At 44.8% G+C, this 15054-nt stretch overlaps 1 protein-coding gene across 2 annotated transcripts in view; it reads right to left on the bottom strand.

The window, feature by feature from the left end:
* Positions 1 to 4634: 4634 nt before the first annotated feature.
* Positions 4635 to 15054, bottom strand: part of ISM1 (isthmin 1) — a 74472-nt gene continuing 64052 nt past the window's right edge. For both annotated transcript variants that reach the window (XM_043602899.1, XM_043602900.1), the window contains exons 4-6: positions 13751 to 13894; positions 10194 to 10283; positions 4635 to 6344 (exon numbers count right to left, since the gene is read on the bottom strand). In XM_043602899.1, coding sequence (XP_043458834.1) covers positions 5827 to 6344; positions 10194 to 10283; positions 13751 to 13894 — 752 coding nt within the window. In that variant the 3' untranslated portion in view covers positions 4635 to 5826. The remainder of the gene's footprint in view (positions 6345 to 10193; positions 10284 to 13750; positions 13895 to 15054) is intronic.

Below are 15054 nucleotides of genomic sequence, written 5' to 3'. Positions count from 1 at the left end.
ACAAAAAACCAAAAAAAAAAAAAAATCCCCAACTGTATCTAAACTTTGTTCTTCTGGTTCAGCAAAGAGTGCTAGTCCCATAAACTTGTTTCTAAAAAGTCTTATCTTCTGATCCCAGAAAATGCCCCTCTTCTTCTAATCCTGTATGGTAAACCAATACTAAGTTTCAGAAAAGCAATGGGCTGTAAGTTTTCTGTCTTAATTTATACTACTGTATTCAGGATCTGTACACATGGATGTATGTTTCTGTGTATACCCACCCAGTAATTACTGAGGCAAGTCTTTAATTAGTCTGAAATAGTGCAGGCATAGTGGTGACAACCCACACATTTTTCCATTGGAAATTGTAAGTAGATGACAAAGGGAGAACCCCATCCTCTTTCCTCCCCACACATAACTTCCTGTGAAGCCTTTTCATGATTTTGTATATCAGGCCAGAATCATTGCTCTTGGGGATATTGATTACTGTCGCCCAGTTGATTATAACAGTGCTACTCAAAGTGTGGTCTATGGAGCATGATTGGTTTGTAGTCAGCAAGGATATTAATTCAAAAACTAAGAAAAGGCGTTCAGCAATTTTTGGAGGTATCTGGCAGAGTCACTTTCTGTCTGTTGGCTCTAATTGTAAAAACTGAGGGTTTATCATGTTTTGTAGAAACAAAAAAGATCTATTAGAGCACCATTTTTTTTTTTTTTTTGGTAGAGCTATCAACAACAGCAAAACCTCATTTCCACATGAGGGTGATTATAGTAAGCTTATTTTTGAATAGCACTCAGTAAGTACTAAAGCATAAAGTCTTGGTTTGGGACTCACCCAGAAGCAAAGACAGAGAGAATGATCTGAGCAGGTAAGCACATTTGGGAGATGATTCCAGAGAGCAAAAGTAGCGGAGTCGGGAAGAAATACAGGGAAGGGAAGGAAGCCGATAAATGGTGTGTTAGCAAGCAAGTTAGCACTGTGGGTGACTGGAGCTCAGTCCCACTGAGAATTCTGGGAATGGTACAGAATATGCTTCAGAATTGCCCCACTTGGGTGAGGAGCTGGGGTGTTCCCCCATCAAGTTCCTGTCAGTCAACTGTTAAGTGTTCCTGGGGGGGCACTGTTAAGTCCCTGGCACTTTGGTCTGTTCCTATGCAAGCCAAGTGGGTCCCACTGCCTAGAGAACGTGTTCAGGCAAAGGCTTGCAGGAGCTTCCAGTTGAGAATGGGGCTGGTGTACACAGATGTGTAGTCAGTGTGGTAAGTGCCAAGGGGCAAGTGCTGGACATCAAAAGCATCTGCCAATGAGTAGGTAAGACAGGTTATCTTATCCAATTTATAGATAGTAAACTGAGGTCCAGTTTAACACTATAAAACAATGTGGAAGGTGGTGAGGGGCTGGGAAGGACCTCTCTTCTTTGGTTACCTACTTTCATCCCACCCAGAGTCCTTTTTTGCTTGCTTACATTCCTGCTTTGTGTAATCAGGTAGTTGGTGATCTACCTCTGTGGCAGACTGGCTAATGCTCACATAGTCTTTCTCTGCTTCTTTCACCCCCAACTAAATTCCGTTTCCCAGTCTGCCTTGTGAAAGAGTGTGGCATGGAACAGAGCTGTGGAGATGAAGTGGAAATGATGTACAGTACTTCTCTCCTTGACCTATGCAAACCTTTATGCATGGCCTGCCTGCTCTTTACTCTTCAAGCAGGCTGGGATAGAGATGACCCCCAGGACATCCTAGAGAGTTACATTTTGAGGATGGCCAACCCACAGTATGGAAGGAGCCTGGACCCTTGACTCATCACCTAAAAGAGAGCCACTTGACCAGACACATCCCCTAGATTTTTACTGTGTTAAGCCACAGTGATTTTGAAGATTATCTATAATAGCTACTAGTATTACTATAAATAATGCAACATACATGTGTAATCAAATAATTTATTCTTCTTTATATCACTTATCATTATCTCAGATTATGTCTTTATTTTTCAGCTGTCTGCCCTCCACCAGGAGTATCTGTATTTGTATACTGTTTTATCTCTGGCATCTGGAACAATGCTGGGCAACTGGGAGACGTTCAATATACATTTTTCAAGTGACTAAATCCCAATGTCCAAACTTCATTGCATCTGACAGGCTCCAAGAACTTCATGGCTCTTATTTCATTCTCATAACAACTGCATGAGGAACTGAAATGCATAGAGGCTGATTAATCTATCCAGTGGTACCCAACAGGCAATTGTAGAATCCAGGACTAGAATCCAGGAAGTTTGACTCAACCTTCAAATTCGTAAGCCCTCTGCACATTGTCTGACATCTTCCAGGGGCAGTGCTAGGAGCTGAGACTGTAGAAAAGTAAGAGACACAACACCTGCCTCTGAGGCCTACCCAACAGGCAACAGCATGGGGTTTGCTTGCAGTAAGTTTGCTAGAAATGTTGAGTTCTGTTACTGACCCAACTGGAGCAAGGGCTCTGCTATAGGAGCAAGCATCCTCTTACAGAATGACAGAACTGAGCAGAATATGTAGAAATAAAGCCAGATACTCTGTCTCCAATGTGAGATATCATAAGGACTGATGCAGGGACATTTGGCAGATTTGAACAATTCAAGTAAAGGCAGAGTGAGTTAGAGAAAAACAAACACCAAACTGATCCTGTGAGTGCTGTGAAGACTTAGGAAGAGAGTAGAACAAGGGTTAAGGTTACAAATGTTGGGTTGGTGATTAGAAAGAACTGGCTTCAGCTGGCTCTGCCATTTATGGAGCATTTATGACTTTGGGCAACTTTGCTAACCTGGTTGGGCTTCTTTTTCCTCATCTGTAAAATGGATGTGATGCACTATGCTTGCCTCCCATGTTAATGTGAGCTGCACAGAGGCACAAAGTGTGTGCTCAGGAAAGGGTGGCTAGTATAGTACCTATTCTTTGATCCCTGATGTTAGGCTGGAGAACTCTATCCTCTTGGCCGCTGAGCTACACAGGCAGAAACACCCCGGAGGCTGTAATCATGGTGGACAACTGTAATGGGGCCAAAGAGAAAGTTCCGTTGTCCCTGTTCTCTTTCTCAACTTTCCCATGTGCAGCCACTAGAGGGCCTTGGGCATCTCTGTTTGCCACTATTGGCTTGCTCACATGGCACCCAGGAGGCCCAGTGATTAGAAAAAGGACTCTTTTTCCAGCAAAGGAGCAAGAAATTTGATGAGAGTCATTTGTAGAGCACTTGTTGAGGGTCATATTTACAGGTGCTGTTGGTGAAGGTGCAGCCTTCTCTGCTGCAGGCAAAGTTGGCCCTTGAGCACATGCTCCAATTCGAAGGAGAGAATTACTTGGGGCTACCAAGGGGCTGGCTTGAAGCCTTGTGCTGAATCAGACAAGGTTGCCTTGTCTTATTAGCTGAGCAGAGGGGTCTGGCTTTCTGAGCATCACTCATTGGCTTTGGGACTGACAACTAGCTTATCCTGATTAGAGGCAGACCATAGTTCCACAAATTTCCAGAGGTGTGACACTAACTTGTACTGGAGAGTAGGGATGTATTCAGTAGGCAAAAAGCCTGGGGACCTCTCTGCTCCCATTTCACTTCACCTTCCAACTCTCATTTCACTAGGTCAGCAAAGTCTGATATGAAAAGGCAAAGAGCCCATTGCAAACATTGCTCATATCAGTCATTCTCACTGTAGTAGGAAAGAGCTCTGTTCCTTTTTGTCTTCCAGGCTAAATCCTTAAAGACACCTTAGATATGGCTCCATAACTTACCACTCTTGTTCCTCTGCTTATTCTAAACATACTAGCCTTTGGGAAACACCAAGCTCATTCCTAATTCCTTGTTTTTGTTCTTTTTTTTCTGACTCCAAATGCCTCCATTTCTCCCTCCCTCTTTGCTTTATGAAATACCACACCTCCATTGGACTCGATAGGTACTTACCTGATTCCTGCCTCTGTTTTCTCATAGTACTTTGCATTTATCCTTAATAAAACATTTATCAGAGGGCTATTATACGTTTTTTTCTCTCCTCATTTGGTTTTCTCATGTGCTTCATTTCCAGTCTCTGCTTGAATACCTGTCTCAACAGGGAACTCACCACCTCAAAAGTAATGCAATCTAATGCAACCAACTCTCTTTGCAAAAATAGTTTCCCTATTATAGAAACCAAATCTGCTTCCCTGATATATAGGTGTATTGATTCTCTCCCTACCAGTTCAGTTACCTAAAATTCCTTCAGATGTCAATAGGCTAGGAAAGGAAAGATGGGTCCAGTGTGATATATTCCCCCTCCCCGAGTTTTGGTTTTCTCATCCGTAAAAGGAATAATCTGCATGATTAGTTCTACTTGCTACTGTAATTGCTGAATTTTGTCTGGAAGCAGCCCTGCTCACCTGGACTGTCTTAAACCTTTGCTCTGGCTTGGTTTTCTTAGCTCCTTCTTAGCTCTGAGGAGGCAAAAACTTACCTGTGGGTCAATGACTTCAGCTTCCTGGGGACTGGGTTGGCGTTCTTGGTGCCAAAGATGCTGAGTTATACCACCCACCATCACATCAATCAATGAGCCTTTTATTCCCACCTGGTTTAGACCTTCCTCTCCCCCTGCCTTGGAGACCAGGGCTTACCAGGATTATTTATGGTATTTATATCATAAATATTGGCAGGTAACACATTTATTGCAGGTAACACATTTTATTATGATTTTATTATATATTCTCTTTTCCTGGAGTTTTGCAAGTAAAGATTTCATAAGAACAAATTCTTTATTTGTCCTAAGTTCCACACTACAGAACAAGGTAATTGCTTGAAGCACAAGACTCAGTGACTCAATAAATACTTTACAAAAATAACGTAGTTTTTTCCCCTTTCTTAAAACATAAAAAAATTAGGTTTTTTCTAAACATGAGTCCCCCTACTCTTTTTATATGTATTTACTGGGAATATATTGGTGGAGAAAAAAAATGTTACAATGGTATTAAAATAAAATAGATGAAATGAGGTTTATGTTCTTTTACCATTTATTTTGCTTGTTTTTCTTTGGAAAAGTGCTACTATTTTTACATCTGACCTTCCTGCAGCCTTCTGAACCTACTAAGATATGAGCAGAACGTCTCCTACTCTGAAGCCTTTCAGTAGAATTATAGCATTATGCTAATATTGGCCTTTTATTTTAAAGCCTATTTAAAACCAGTCATCATATTTGCCCCTAAAATACCCATGTGCCCCCCCACCCCCTATTCAATCTTAGGCAAGGGCATTTTGGAAGCTGAGACTCCAGCAAGGTCCCTCAGGACTAAAGAATATTTGTTTTTAGGTGGCCGTTTTCTTATTTTGATACACTTATGTTGAGTTATTTAGTTTTTCTTTTTTTAAATCATTACAAAATTCCCTTTCTCTCCCACCTCCGGAAGCCCCTGTCTGAACTCTCACAGAAGGGATTAAACAGTTTCACAACTCCAGCGAAAAAGTTTATGCTTAAGTCACATTCATATTAAATAAGTTATATATAAAAACTGCTTATAACGTTTACAACTCAGTCTTTTCCTCTTTGCTTCTCTAGAAAACATTGGATCGGGGTGTGAGTTGAATCTCACCCACTATGGCTTCCAGGTTCTTCTGGCTTCTTTGTCCTCATCCTCCTGCTGACATCGCCCCTTGGAGGAATTTCAAGGAGCTCTGTGGGCATTTCAGATGGCAAGGTGGCTTCAGATGGCAGTCACCTGGAGCTGGTGCACACCCCTAGTGTAATTTATGAAAAATACCCATGTGGTATATACAAATATACATGTATGCGGATAAGAGGGGCGCTGCCCAAGCGGTAGATCAGTGTAGTGCATTTGTGTCACAAATACCCGAGGTGGCATCTCCTTAATACTCCCTGGCCTCTTGGAACTGCTTAATGTAATCTTCATCCGAGGGGCTCTCAGTGCACTTCTGCCCATTGTTGGGAGGCCGGGCCTCGTTGTATCTGCTCCAGTCACCCTTGCAGATGATCCAGGGCAAGACGTCCACCTTGTAGTGGAGCTCAGCTGAGAACTCAGTGCTGATAAGGTTGGGCGTCCCAGCCCCTTTGCCCCTGGTGATGAGCTGCATGTTGTCGCCATAGCAACAGTGCTGGGCGGCCAGCGTGGTGCTCTCCAAGGACAGCATGGAGCGAATGCAGTACCGGGCCGTGGGCTTGTAGATCTCTAGCTTCTCTTTGGGCCCACTGGCGTCCTTCCAGCGGAAGTCCTTGCGCTTAATGCGGTCAAAGATGTCCGCCGTGCTGTAGGCCACCTCTGTGGGGTAGGAGCAGGGGCAGCTGGGCAGGTCATTGATCACCTTGTGCATGTACTTCTTTAAGAACTCACTTTTGCAGCTCATCCATCGCTCGCAGCTGTCCGTGTCTGAAAAAGACCAGGGAGAAACCCTCTCACTACATGCAAAAGGGGAAGCAGGTTAAGGCTGAGGTCAACTCCTGCCCTCCCAGGGGCAACCCCTGCAGCCCCCTGGAACCACCAGCCTTTGGTTGGCTTGCTCACCTCCCTTGAACTTGGAACTTTATTCACAAGGCAACCCCCTCTCCACTTTATACTATGAAAAATTTTCAGACACATAGAAAAGTAGAGAGAATACATTTAAGCAGTGACTACCTATATGCCATCACCCAGATTTAACCACTACATTTGCTTCATCTTTTTTGTTTTTTTGAAAATATATATTATCCTTGAGTTTTAGTAGGCATCTGGGGGGAAAAAGGAGGATATGGGGATAACCACAACCCCCTTATCACCTATGACAAAATTAACAATAATTCAGAGGGCTATTTTGAATCTGCTCTTTAAATAAGTGGTGACAAGGTAAGGCAGAAAGTACCTCCAGGGGAATTTATAGGAACAAGTTTTATTTGTGCCCCTCACTCACTGGTTTAAACTAGAGCCATGGCCTGATCTCTTAACCATGGGTACCGAACAGCGACGACCACTGCAAGCAAATCCATACAAGATGCCTCAAAGAGGAAGGGGCTGGCCCCTGCTTTTAGGGCACTTAACATTTAGGCCAGAGGCCATTGACCTGAAGAACCCAGCCCTGGTGGTGTTCTATTTGGACCTTACAATATTAAAAAATATTGAATTAATTGCCAATGAATTAATAAATTATTGAATTAACTTAAGACTTAGGTGATTCTAGTTATTAATGTGGATTCCTGGTTTTATTTGAAAAACCTAAAGATATGTTTATGCTGGTCCTGCACTGCCCCAAGGGAACAGGCGTCATGAACAGGCAAATAGTGGCGAATGTTGCACAAACCAAGGTTGAGCAGAAAAAATCTGCTGGGGTTGTCTGGGGGTGGGGAAACATTCAGCGCCACCAGAGCAGAGGTTATAGGGAATGAGGCTGTTGGCATCAGATCATGAGAGTCTTTGGTGCAGTTTAGGCTTGTTTAGATGGCCCTAGGGAACTGCTGAAGGCTTCTGAGTGATAGTGAGCTATTAGCTAAGCTGTACAATAAGAAGATACATTCAGAGCTGATATCTGTCATAAGAGTCCAGGTGGGAAGGGAGGGGATGGAAGGGATCAAGAGTGGTCAGAGAGTTAGGGCTGCTGGGCCTTGGTGGGCTTGAGGGTAAAGGAGAAAAGACTTTAGGAGTGACTCCTCAGCTCTGACCCCAGGTGCCTGGGAGACTGGTGGTGTCCTGGGAGGGAATCAAGAGACTAGGATGGGGGTAGGGTTGGGAGGGGCAGTTTGGAGGAGGGTTCAGGCTTCTCTTCAGTGGAATGAGGAGGAGAGATATAGGGCATCTCTCAGGAGCTCAGAAAGGCCTGGCCTAAGATAAAGAGTGTGGGGTCTTGTGTTGGACTGCCTGGGATCAACTTCCCGCTCAACCGTTTGGTAGCTCATGACCTCGAGCATAATATTCTCCCTCACTGTGATTCAGCTTTCTCATCTCTACATTGGCGATGAAAATAATGCCTGTCTCATAAAGTGTGCTGAGGATTAAACTAGAACACAGGAAGTACCCAGCACGCACGGGACCGGGGTGCTGCCTGAGGGCATGTGCGAAGGCTCCATTTGGACCTGAGCTCTGAGACTCCACCCCTGTGGAGCCCCTGACTGAACAGTAGTGAGAGCATGCAGGCCTCCTCCCGGGAAATGTGTGTCTGCAGAACCAGTGAGGGTCTCTTTCAGAGAGCACGGTCTTCAGAAACAAAGTTCAGTGAGGTGCTAGAAAATGGCTTTGTTATTATCCTTCTAGTGTGGAAGGTCATCATAATTCATGTGCCTATAGAACATGCATTGACTTATTTTTATCAGACTTATGTAGATGTTCAGTGTGATGGGCATGCTCTAAATGCTTTGCAAATACTAACTCATTTAATTCTGCAATAACTCTATAAGTTGGCACTATTACCTCAGACCATTTTACATATCAGATAACTGAGGCAGTACAAGGTTAATAAATGACCTTGTGCAAATCAAGCTTTGTCCCATCTCTGCTAGGCATCTTCTGTTTGGGGTTTTATATCCTCATTCCATGTTTTTTCTTGCTCTGGAAGGTTTTTCTTGCTCTGGAATCCTCAGTGGATTGCATCAACACACTCCTTGAGCCCTGACTTCTTTTTGGGTTGAGCCAAGGGGAGGACCTGGCCAGAGACCAGGGGAAGAGAGGAGAGCGAGGTCAAGGTATTTGTTCCCATGTTTCCTCCCTTGCTACTGCAGGTTGGCTACAACCTTCTTTAGCAACAAGAGTGCTGTTGGTAACCCTCTCCACACGGCTGTGGATTGTGGTAGCCACTCCTCCCCCTGCTCCCTTCAGGCCAAGGGGCAGTAAGGGCTCTCCACTGCTCTGTACGGCCCCATACATCCCCTTCTTGGTTTCCATTCTACCCTGCTCACACCTTTGCAAACAGACCCTCATCAAATGCTCTTCAATTATCTGTTCAGTGTGCCATGTTTGTTCATGCCCAGAACCTGACTGATACCCAGTCCTACTTGTGTCTGTGAGTCCTCAGTTGTATCTCAGGTGTGACTTTGCACAACAGGACCCATCCTCCCAACAAAGCAAGCAGCTGCCTGTCCGTAGGGTGTGCAATATGGAGAGACCCGGGAAGCTCTCTGCCCCACAAAGACAATCTTTGTTGCTCTACTATTTTATGTAAATGTCCCACATTTAGTCTTTAATTTTGGTGTCGGGGGAGTCAAACGCATAGTGTTTGCAGAAGGCTCCTGCGAAAGGTAGCTTGTGTGTGTGTGAAAGACTGAGGTGGAACCCCCGGTTGACACAGAATTTCCACACTGCCTCCAGTTTGGCTGAGGATACAGGGCAAAAGTGAAGAGGCTAAGAAAGACTTTCTGGGTGACACGAAGAAGTGTGACAGAAGGAGTCTCATCTTTCTGAAATAAAGAATTGCACCCCAAAGCATGTGAAGCTATTTTTAAAAAGGAAGCTTTCACCTCACACCTGAGTAGTCACTTTTTTTTTAAATTTTTTTAACGTTTATTTTTGAGACAGAGCATGAATGGGGGAGGGTCAGAGAGAGAGGGAGACACAGAATCTGAAACAGGCTCCAGGCTCTGAGCGGTCAGCACAGAGCCTGACGCGGGGCTCGAACTCACGGACCGCAAGATCATGACCTGAGCCGAAGTCAGCTGCTTAACCGACTGAGCCACCCAGGCGCCCCCTGAGTAGTCACTTTTAATTTTGTCTGGTTCATGCTTATTGTGTTTGGTCTAGCACTTTCTGGCAGATGAGGAGCAGGGTATGCCGAAAGGTTATAAAAAAATTGATGGGGTAGAGAGAGGCAGGTATAATGCCGAGAAAGTTCCCTTTTTCTCTCCGTCCCACCTTTTGCTGCAGAACTGAGATTAGCATTTCCTGACTTCTTGGGGACACTCAGTGAGGCCTGTGAGAAGAGACCCCATGCAGCCTGAGGCCCTACTGAGGCTGACTCTGTGCTCAGGGAGAGCAGTCCTGTCCCACTTCTTGCCACGGAAGCTGTGTAGCAAGCAAGGCAGACCCAGCCGGCTGCTCTGCTCAGGCTGGTCTGGGAGGCCCAGGATTGCTCTCTCCTGCTCGGACTGTATTCGGGTAGCAAGAAATGTGCTGGGAGAATTGGACCCCGTAAGAGGAAAACAAAACACTTAAATGGATCCCGGGATGGGACGGCACTGCAAAAGCAAAAGGAATCACCAAAACATTAAATCAATATTTGAATAAAAAACCAAAAGGGGCGGGGGAGAAAACTCTCCTTACCAACTTCAAACAGCTTGGTGGCGTTAAACTCCTCGCTTCCCGCAAGCAGACTCACTTCGGTGGCAGCTGTCCTGAAGGTGTCTTCGATTCCTAGACACAGACAGGAGCTCATTTTTCCCTAGTTTTATGGAAAAAGTTACCCTCCAACCCCCCCCCCCCCCCCAGCAAATACAGAAACAAATACACCTGAACAAAGCTTTTTTTGTATTCATGACCACTCCTGGGTAGGAACTTGCCAGTGGAGGAAACAGTAAAAAGCAGGTAGTAGAGCATAAAATATATTAAAACCCCAGATACCATTTGCAGCATGAAATCAGATCCAAATGTGCCTGAATTAGCCTTTTTTTTTTACCATATTTTTATTTTTTTAGAGAGAGTGCAGTGTAAGTGGGGGAGAGGGGCAGAGGGAGAGATAGAATCTTTTTTTTTTTTTTTTTTTTTTGAGAGAGAGAGAGAGAGAGAGATGGAGCAAGTGAGCCAGGGGCAGAGAGAGAATTCCAGGAGAGGCAGAGGGAGATAGAGGGAGAGGGGGAGAGAGATAGATAGAGAGAGAAGCGGGGCTTACCCCAAGCAGAATTTGTGTTTACCTAAAGTGGGGCTCGAGCTCACCTGATGTAGGACTTGAACTCACGAACCATGAGACCACGACCTAAGCCAAATTCATATGCTTAATGACTGAGCCACCCAGGTGCCCCTGAATGAGTCTTAAGGAACTCATTCACTAGGCCCAGGAATGGGGTTTGGGGCAGTGGGGGACACATGTCTGCAAGGCTGTCTGTCTGCTGGTGTCAGGGTGACAAACTGAACTAGAGGCAATGGTTAATATTTTGTCTAGTGGCCAATACCAGTTTTAAGGACTGACTGGGTTAAAATTATAACTAGTCTGGTGACGTTGGGGAAGCCTCTTTACCTTTGTATGCCTCAGCTTTTGCATCTGTAAAACGGAGAGAAAGAAGTGCTCCACCTCATAGAGCTGAATGCATTCAACAAATTATGTGTAAAGAAAGCACGGTAGTTAAGCGGTAACTGTTGGTTGAGTTTTCCCTGGTTGAGAAAACCAGTTTTCCCTGGTTGGTTGAGAGTAGCTCATTTTGAGGATGTCGCAGTCCACAACTAAAGACCAGATACCTCAAATTCTAGGACTTTCAGCATTGACAACGATGCTTCAAAGAGAATACGCCGACCTTGTCAATACTTGCTCTGAGGGACTGAATTCAGCTTGCCTCATACTTCTTGGTTCCTCTTTCATCCCCCAACTACCATTCCCATCCAGGCTTCCCTTACGGACAGGAATCCTGTGCTAGCTGAGGCATCCAAGGAGGCTGGAGTGGTGGAGAGCCTTGGCTGCCTGCTAGGTGTGACTTGATTTCCTTTAAGGGGCTCTCTCTGACTTTATGTGAGGCCCCTTGAACTTATTTGTAGGGTTGACTTAGGGGACAAACTTTTACAGGGTAATCACTGCCAGGCTGGGGAGATTGCCTGCCCCACGACTCCTTCCAGTAAGGCTGAGAATCAACAAACCAAATAAAGAAAAAGATCCTGTAAAAAAAAAATCCTTCATGAAGCCCTGAAAACCTGGAAGGCCGAGGAACAGAGAGGCAGAAAGGATGGAAGGAGGGCAAGATCAGATGAGAAGAAAATGTATGAACAGTGCTGCTGGGCATGCTGCTCTTGGTAGTGAGAGAAAATGAGAAGGAAACATTCAAAATGGTGGCAGAGAAACATTCACAATGGTGGTCACCAGGTGGTAGACTTGGATCCGGATGCCAGCCTGGGAAAAGAAATAACAGGCAAGCCCCCAAGCTCTGACAGTAAATGCCATCTGTATCCATGACTGGCTGAGCCCCATATCCTTCCTCCTGGTGGCAGTGGAATAGTTTAATGGTTAAGAACATGGACTCTGGAACCAGACTGCCTGGATTCACATTCAAGATTGATCACTTGCTGCTTGTGTGACTCTTACAAGTTAATCCCACGCCTGTTTCCACAGCTGTCAAGTGGGTACAATAGTAAATACTTATTTCATGAGGCTATTGCAAGGATTAAATGAAATAATGCCCCAAAAGACCTAAGAAATTGGCTTGATACTTAAGTCCTCAAACAATCCTATTCTTCATGATCTTCATTACATTTTGTTTTCCTTCTTCACCATCTTCGCTTTCTTTATCTTCATCTTCACCTTTGTTTTCTTGTTTTATCTCATCTCCATCATCATCATCTTCTTCATACTGTCCTTCTCTCCCTTCTTCCTTTTCTTCATGTATTTCTCCTCTTCCCCCTTCTCATGTTATTATTATTTATTGGTATATTTTGTACCCACCTAAATCCCATCACACCAGACTTCCGACTCAGCTTCATTACAGTGAGCATAGGAAAGATCGGGAAGAGCATCTTGATGGTTGCTCCATTTTCTGAAATCCACCTGCATGGCTGACATGGAGCCCAAGCTGCCGCTTGTTAAGCGTCAGCCCCATTTTCTACACATGCCCCTTTGCTAACAGACACATGTCCAGTCTGATCCTTCCTCTCTCCCCTCAGAAACCCCTTTGCTCTTTCACTTCTTTTCTGTTTCAGATCTCAGCCTCATGGTCTGATAACCAAGTTTCTAGGAGTAGGAAAAGGAAGTCTGGGGGTGCAGGGATCTAGTTTTCTGCCTCTGATAGTCATCTTTCAGATGAAGCCATTTGGAATGTACAGTTTCTTGGAAGAACCTGAGATATTATTTGAAGCTGGCATTCTACCTGGCAACGGGAACACAAAAGTAAATGTAAAACTACAGATCAGGAGCTGGTAAATTTTTTTTGTAAAGGGGCAGAGAGTAAATGTTTTGGCTTTGTGAGTCACATGTAGTCTTGGTTGCATATTTCTTCCCCTACCCCTACTCACCCTCCTCTCCCTCCATTTCCTCCTCCTCTTTCTTCTCCTCCGTTTCCCCTTCCTTCTTCTTGACCCTTTAAAAACGTGTAGGCCATATAAAAACAGGCCACATTTTGACACCCAACTGCCACAGACAGTCACAATTATTCTTTTACCCCCAATGGCCTCTCTCCAATTGCAATTAGTTTAGTTTTTAAAACACTGACAATGCAGTTTAAAGGGATAATTAACTGCCAGGTTTCCTCCGTCTCCTCCCTTGGAGGCTTCAGCAACTCTCACACATCACCGACAGGGCTACCTGCATGGTTCTCCTGTATGTGGCTGTAAATCCACTCATCCTGGCTTCCTTATCAGACCACAAATGTCTGTCTGTGTCTCTTCAAGGCACAACAAATCCCACATCAAAGTCTCAAGTTAAACAGAATCCCCCCTTTAAATTAAACAAGTACACTGTGGCATTGCATTCTAGGTCATGGCTCTAGCGATTGTGCATAAGGCTCAGAAAACCCATCTTTTCATCCATTCAGCTCATTATGCTTGTGTTAGCTCTTGTTGTTTCAGCCTGGTCAGAATTCTTACTAGGGAAATGGTTGTCTTTTAGAAAGTCACTTTCTCTAAGGCTTAAAAATAAGTTAAAAACTTCCCCCCGAACTTGGAGCCACTCCCCTGTGTATACCAACCTGGGCAGTTTGGACGATCACATGTCCTAGATTCTGTTGCGGTACATGCGTAGCCACAAGACCTAGTCCGCTTCTGGTTGCCGTTCCCACAGGTGACACTGCAGACAGACCAGAGACTCCAGTCGCCCTCACCATCTGTGGAATCTGGAAGGGAGCCAGGGATACGGTCACCAGCCTCGCCCAAGGAGTCCCCAAATCCCTCTTGTCAAGCAGCCTGCCAGTTGTCTTCTTCCATCGTTCTCACTGTTGGAGAGGACTAGATGCCGGCTGGAGGCAAAAGGCTTATGGCTCCAGGGTTCATTCTGGGATTAGCTTCATGAGAGCAAGACTCTGTCTGAGGTTTTGAGCACTGTGGTGGTCAGCACACAGCCAGGGCCTGACTCCTAGAAGGTGCCCGGTCAGTGCTTATTGAGAATGCCTGCATTTGTAGAGTATGGGATCATGGAATACTATGGTAGGTAGTTTTCAAAGATGGCCACCATCAGTCCTTTCCCTCCTATTACATATGAGAGAAAGAGAGAGAGAGAGAGAGAGAGAGAGAGAGAGAGAGATTGAGAGAGAGAGATTGAGAGTGTTTATTTCCCCTTCTTTAAAATCTGAGCTGACTTTGGCCTTAAGAGGGCCTGGCAGCTTCTGACTTTTGCTCTAGGCAATCTGGTCACTGTGAAAGAAACTGAGGCTAAACTTGTGAGTTGTGGGACACCGCATGGAGATGGAGGAGGCACATGAGGGGCTGCGAGGCACACACACATGAGTGAAGCCTTGTTGAATCTTCCAGCCCTTCCCAGTGGACAGATGAACACAGTGGATGCTTAGGAGCACACCAACTGCCTAGTGGGGCCCTGCATGAACTCCTGAGCCACAGAATCAGGATAAATAATAAACTGCTGGTTTTTTGTTTGTGTTTTGTTTAAAATTTTTATTTTAGAGAGAGTGAGAGTGCAAGTGGGGGAGAGGGGCAGAGGGAGAGAGAGAGAGAAAGAGAGGGAAAATCTTAAGCAGGCTCCATGCTCAGCTCAGAGTCTGATACGGGGCTTGATCTCATTACCCTGGGATCATGACCTGAGTCGAAATCAAGAGTTGGATGATCAACTGACTGAGCCACCCAGGCACCCCTAAAACCATTGTTGTTTTGGGATGGTTTGTTATATAGCAGTAGATAACTGCTACATAAAGGTAGAGATAGAAATGATCCTTTGAGTTCATCACTCAATATCTATCCAATGAATATTTATTGAGCCCCTATTATATGCCAGGCATAATTCTAGTTATGTGGGAAATATCATTAAATAAAACTTTCAAAG

Source organism: Prionailurus bengalensis, chromosome A3 (genome assembly GCF_016509475.1).
Source record: "Prionailurus bengalensis isolate Pbe53 chromosome A3, Fcat_Pben_1.1_paternal_pri, whole genome shotgun sequence".
NCBI lineage: Eukaryota > Metazoa > Chordata > Mammalia > Carnivora > Felidae > Prionailurus > Prionailurus bengalensis.
The sequence above is the reverse complement of the archived record's forward strand: the minus strand, read 5'-3'. Positions and strand labels throughout refer to the sequence as shown.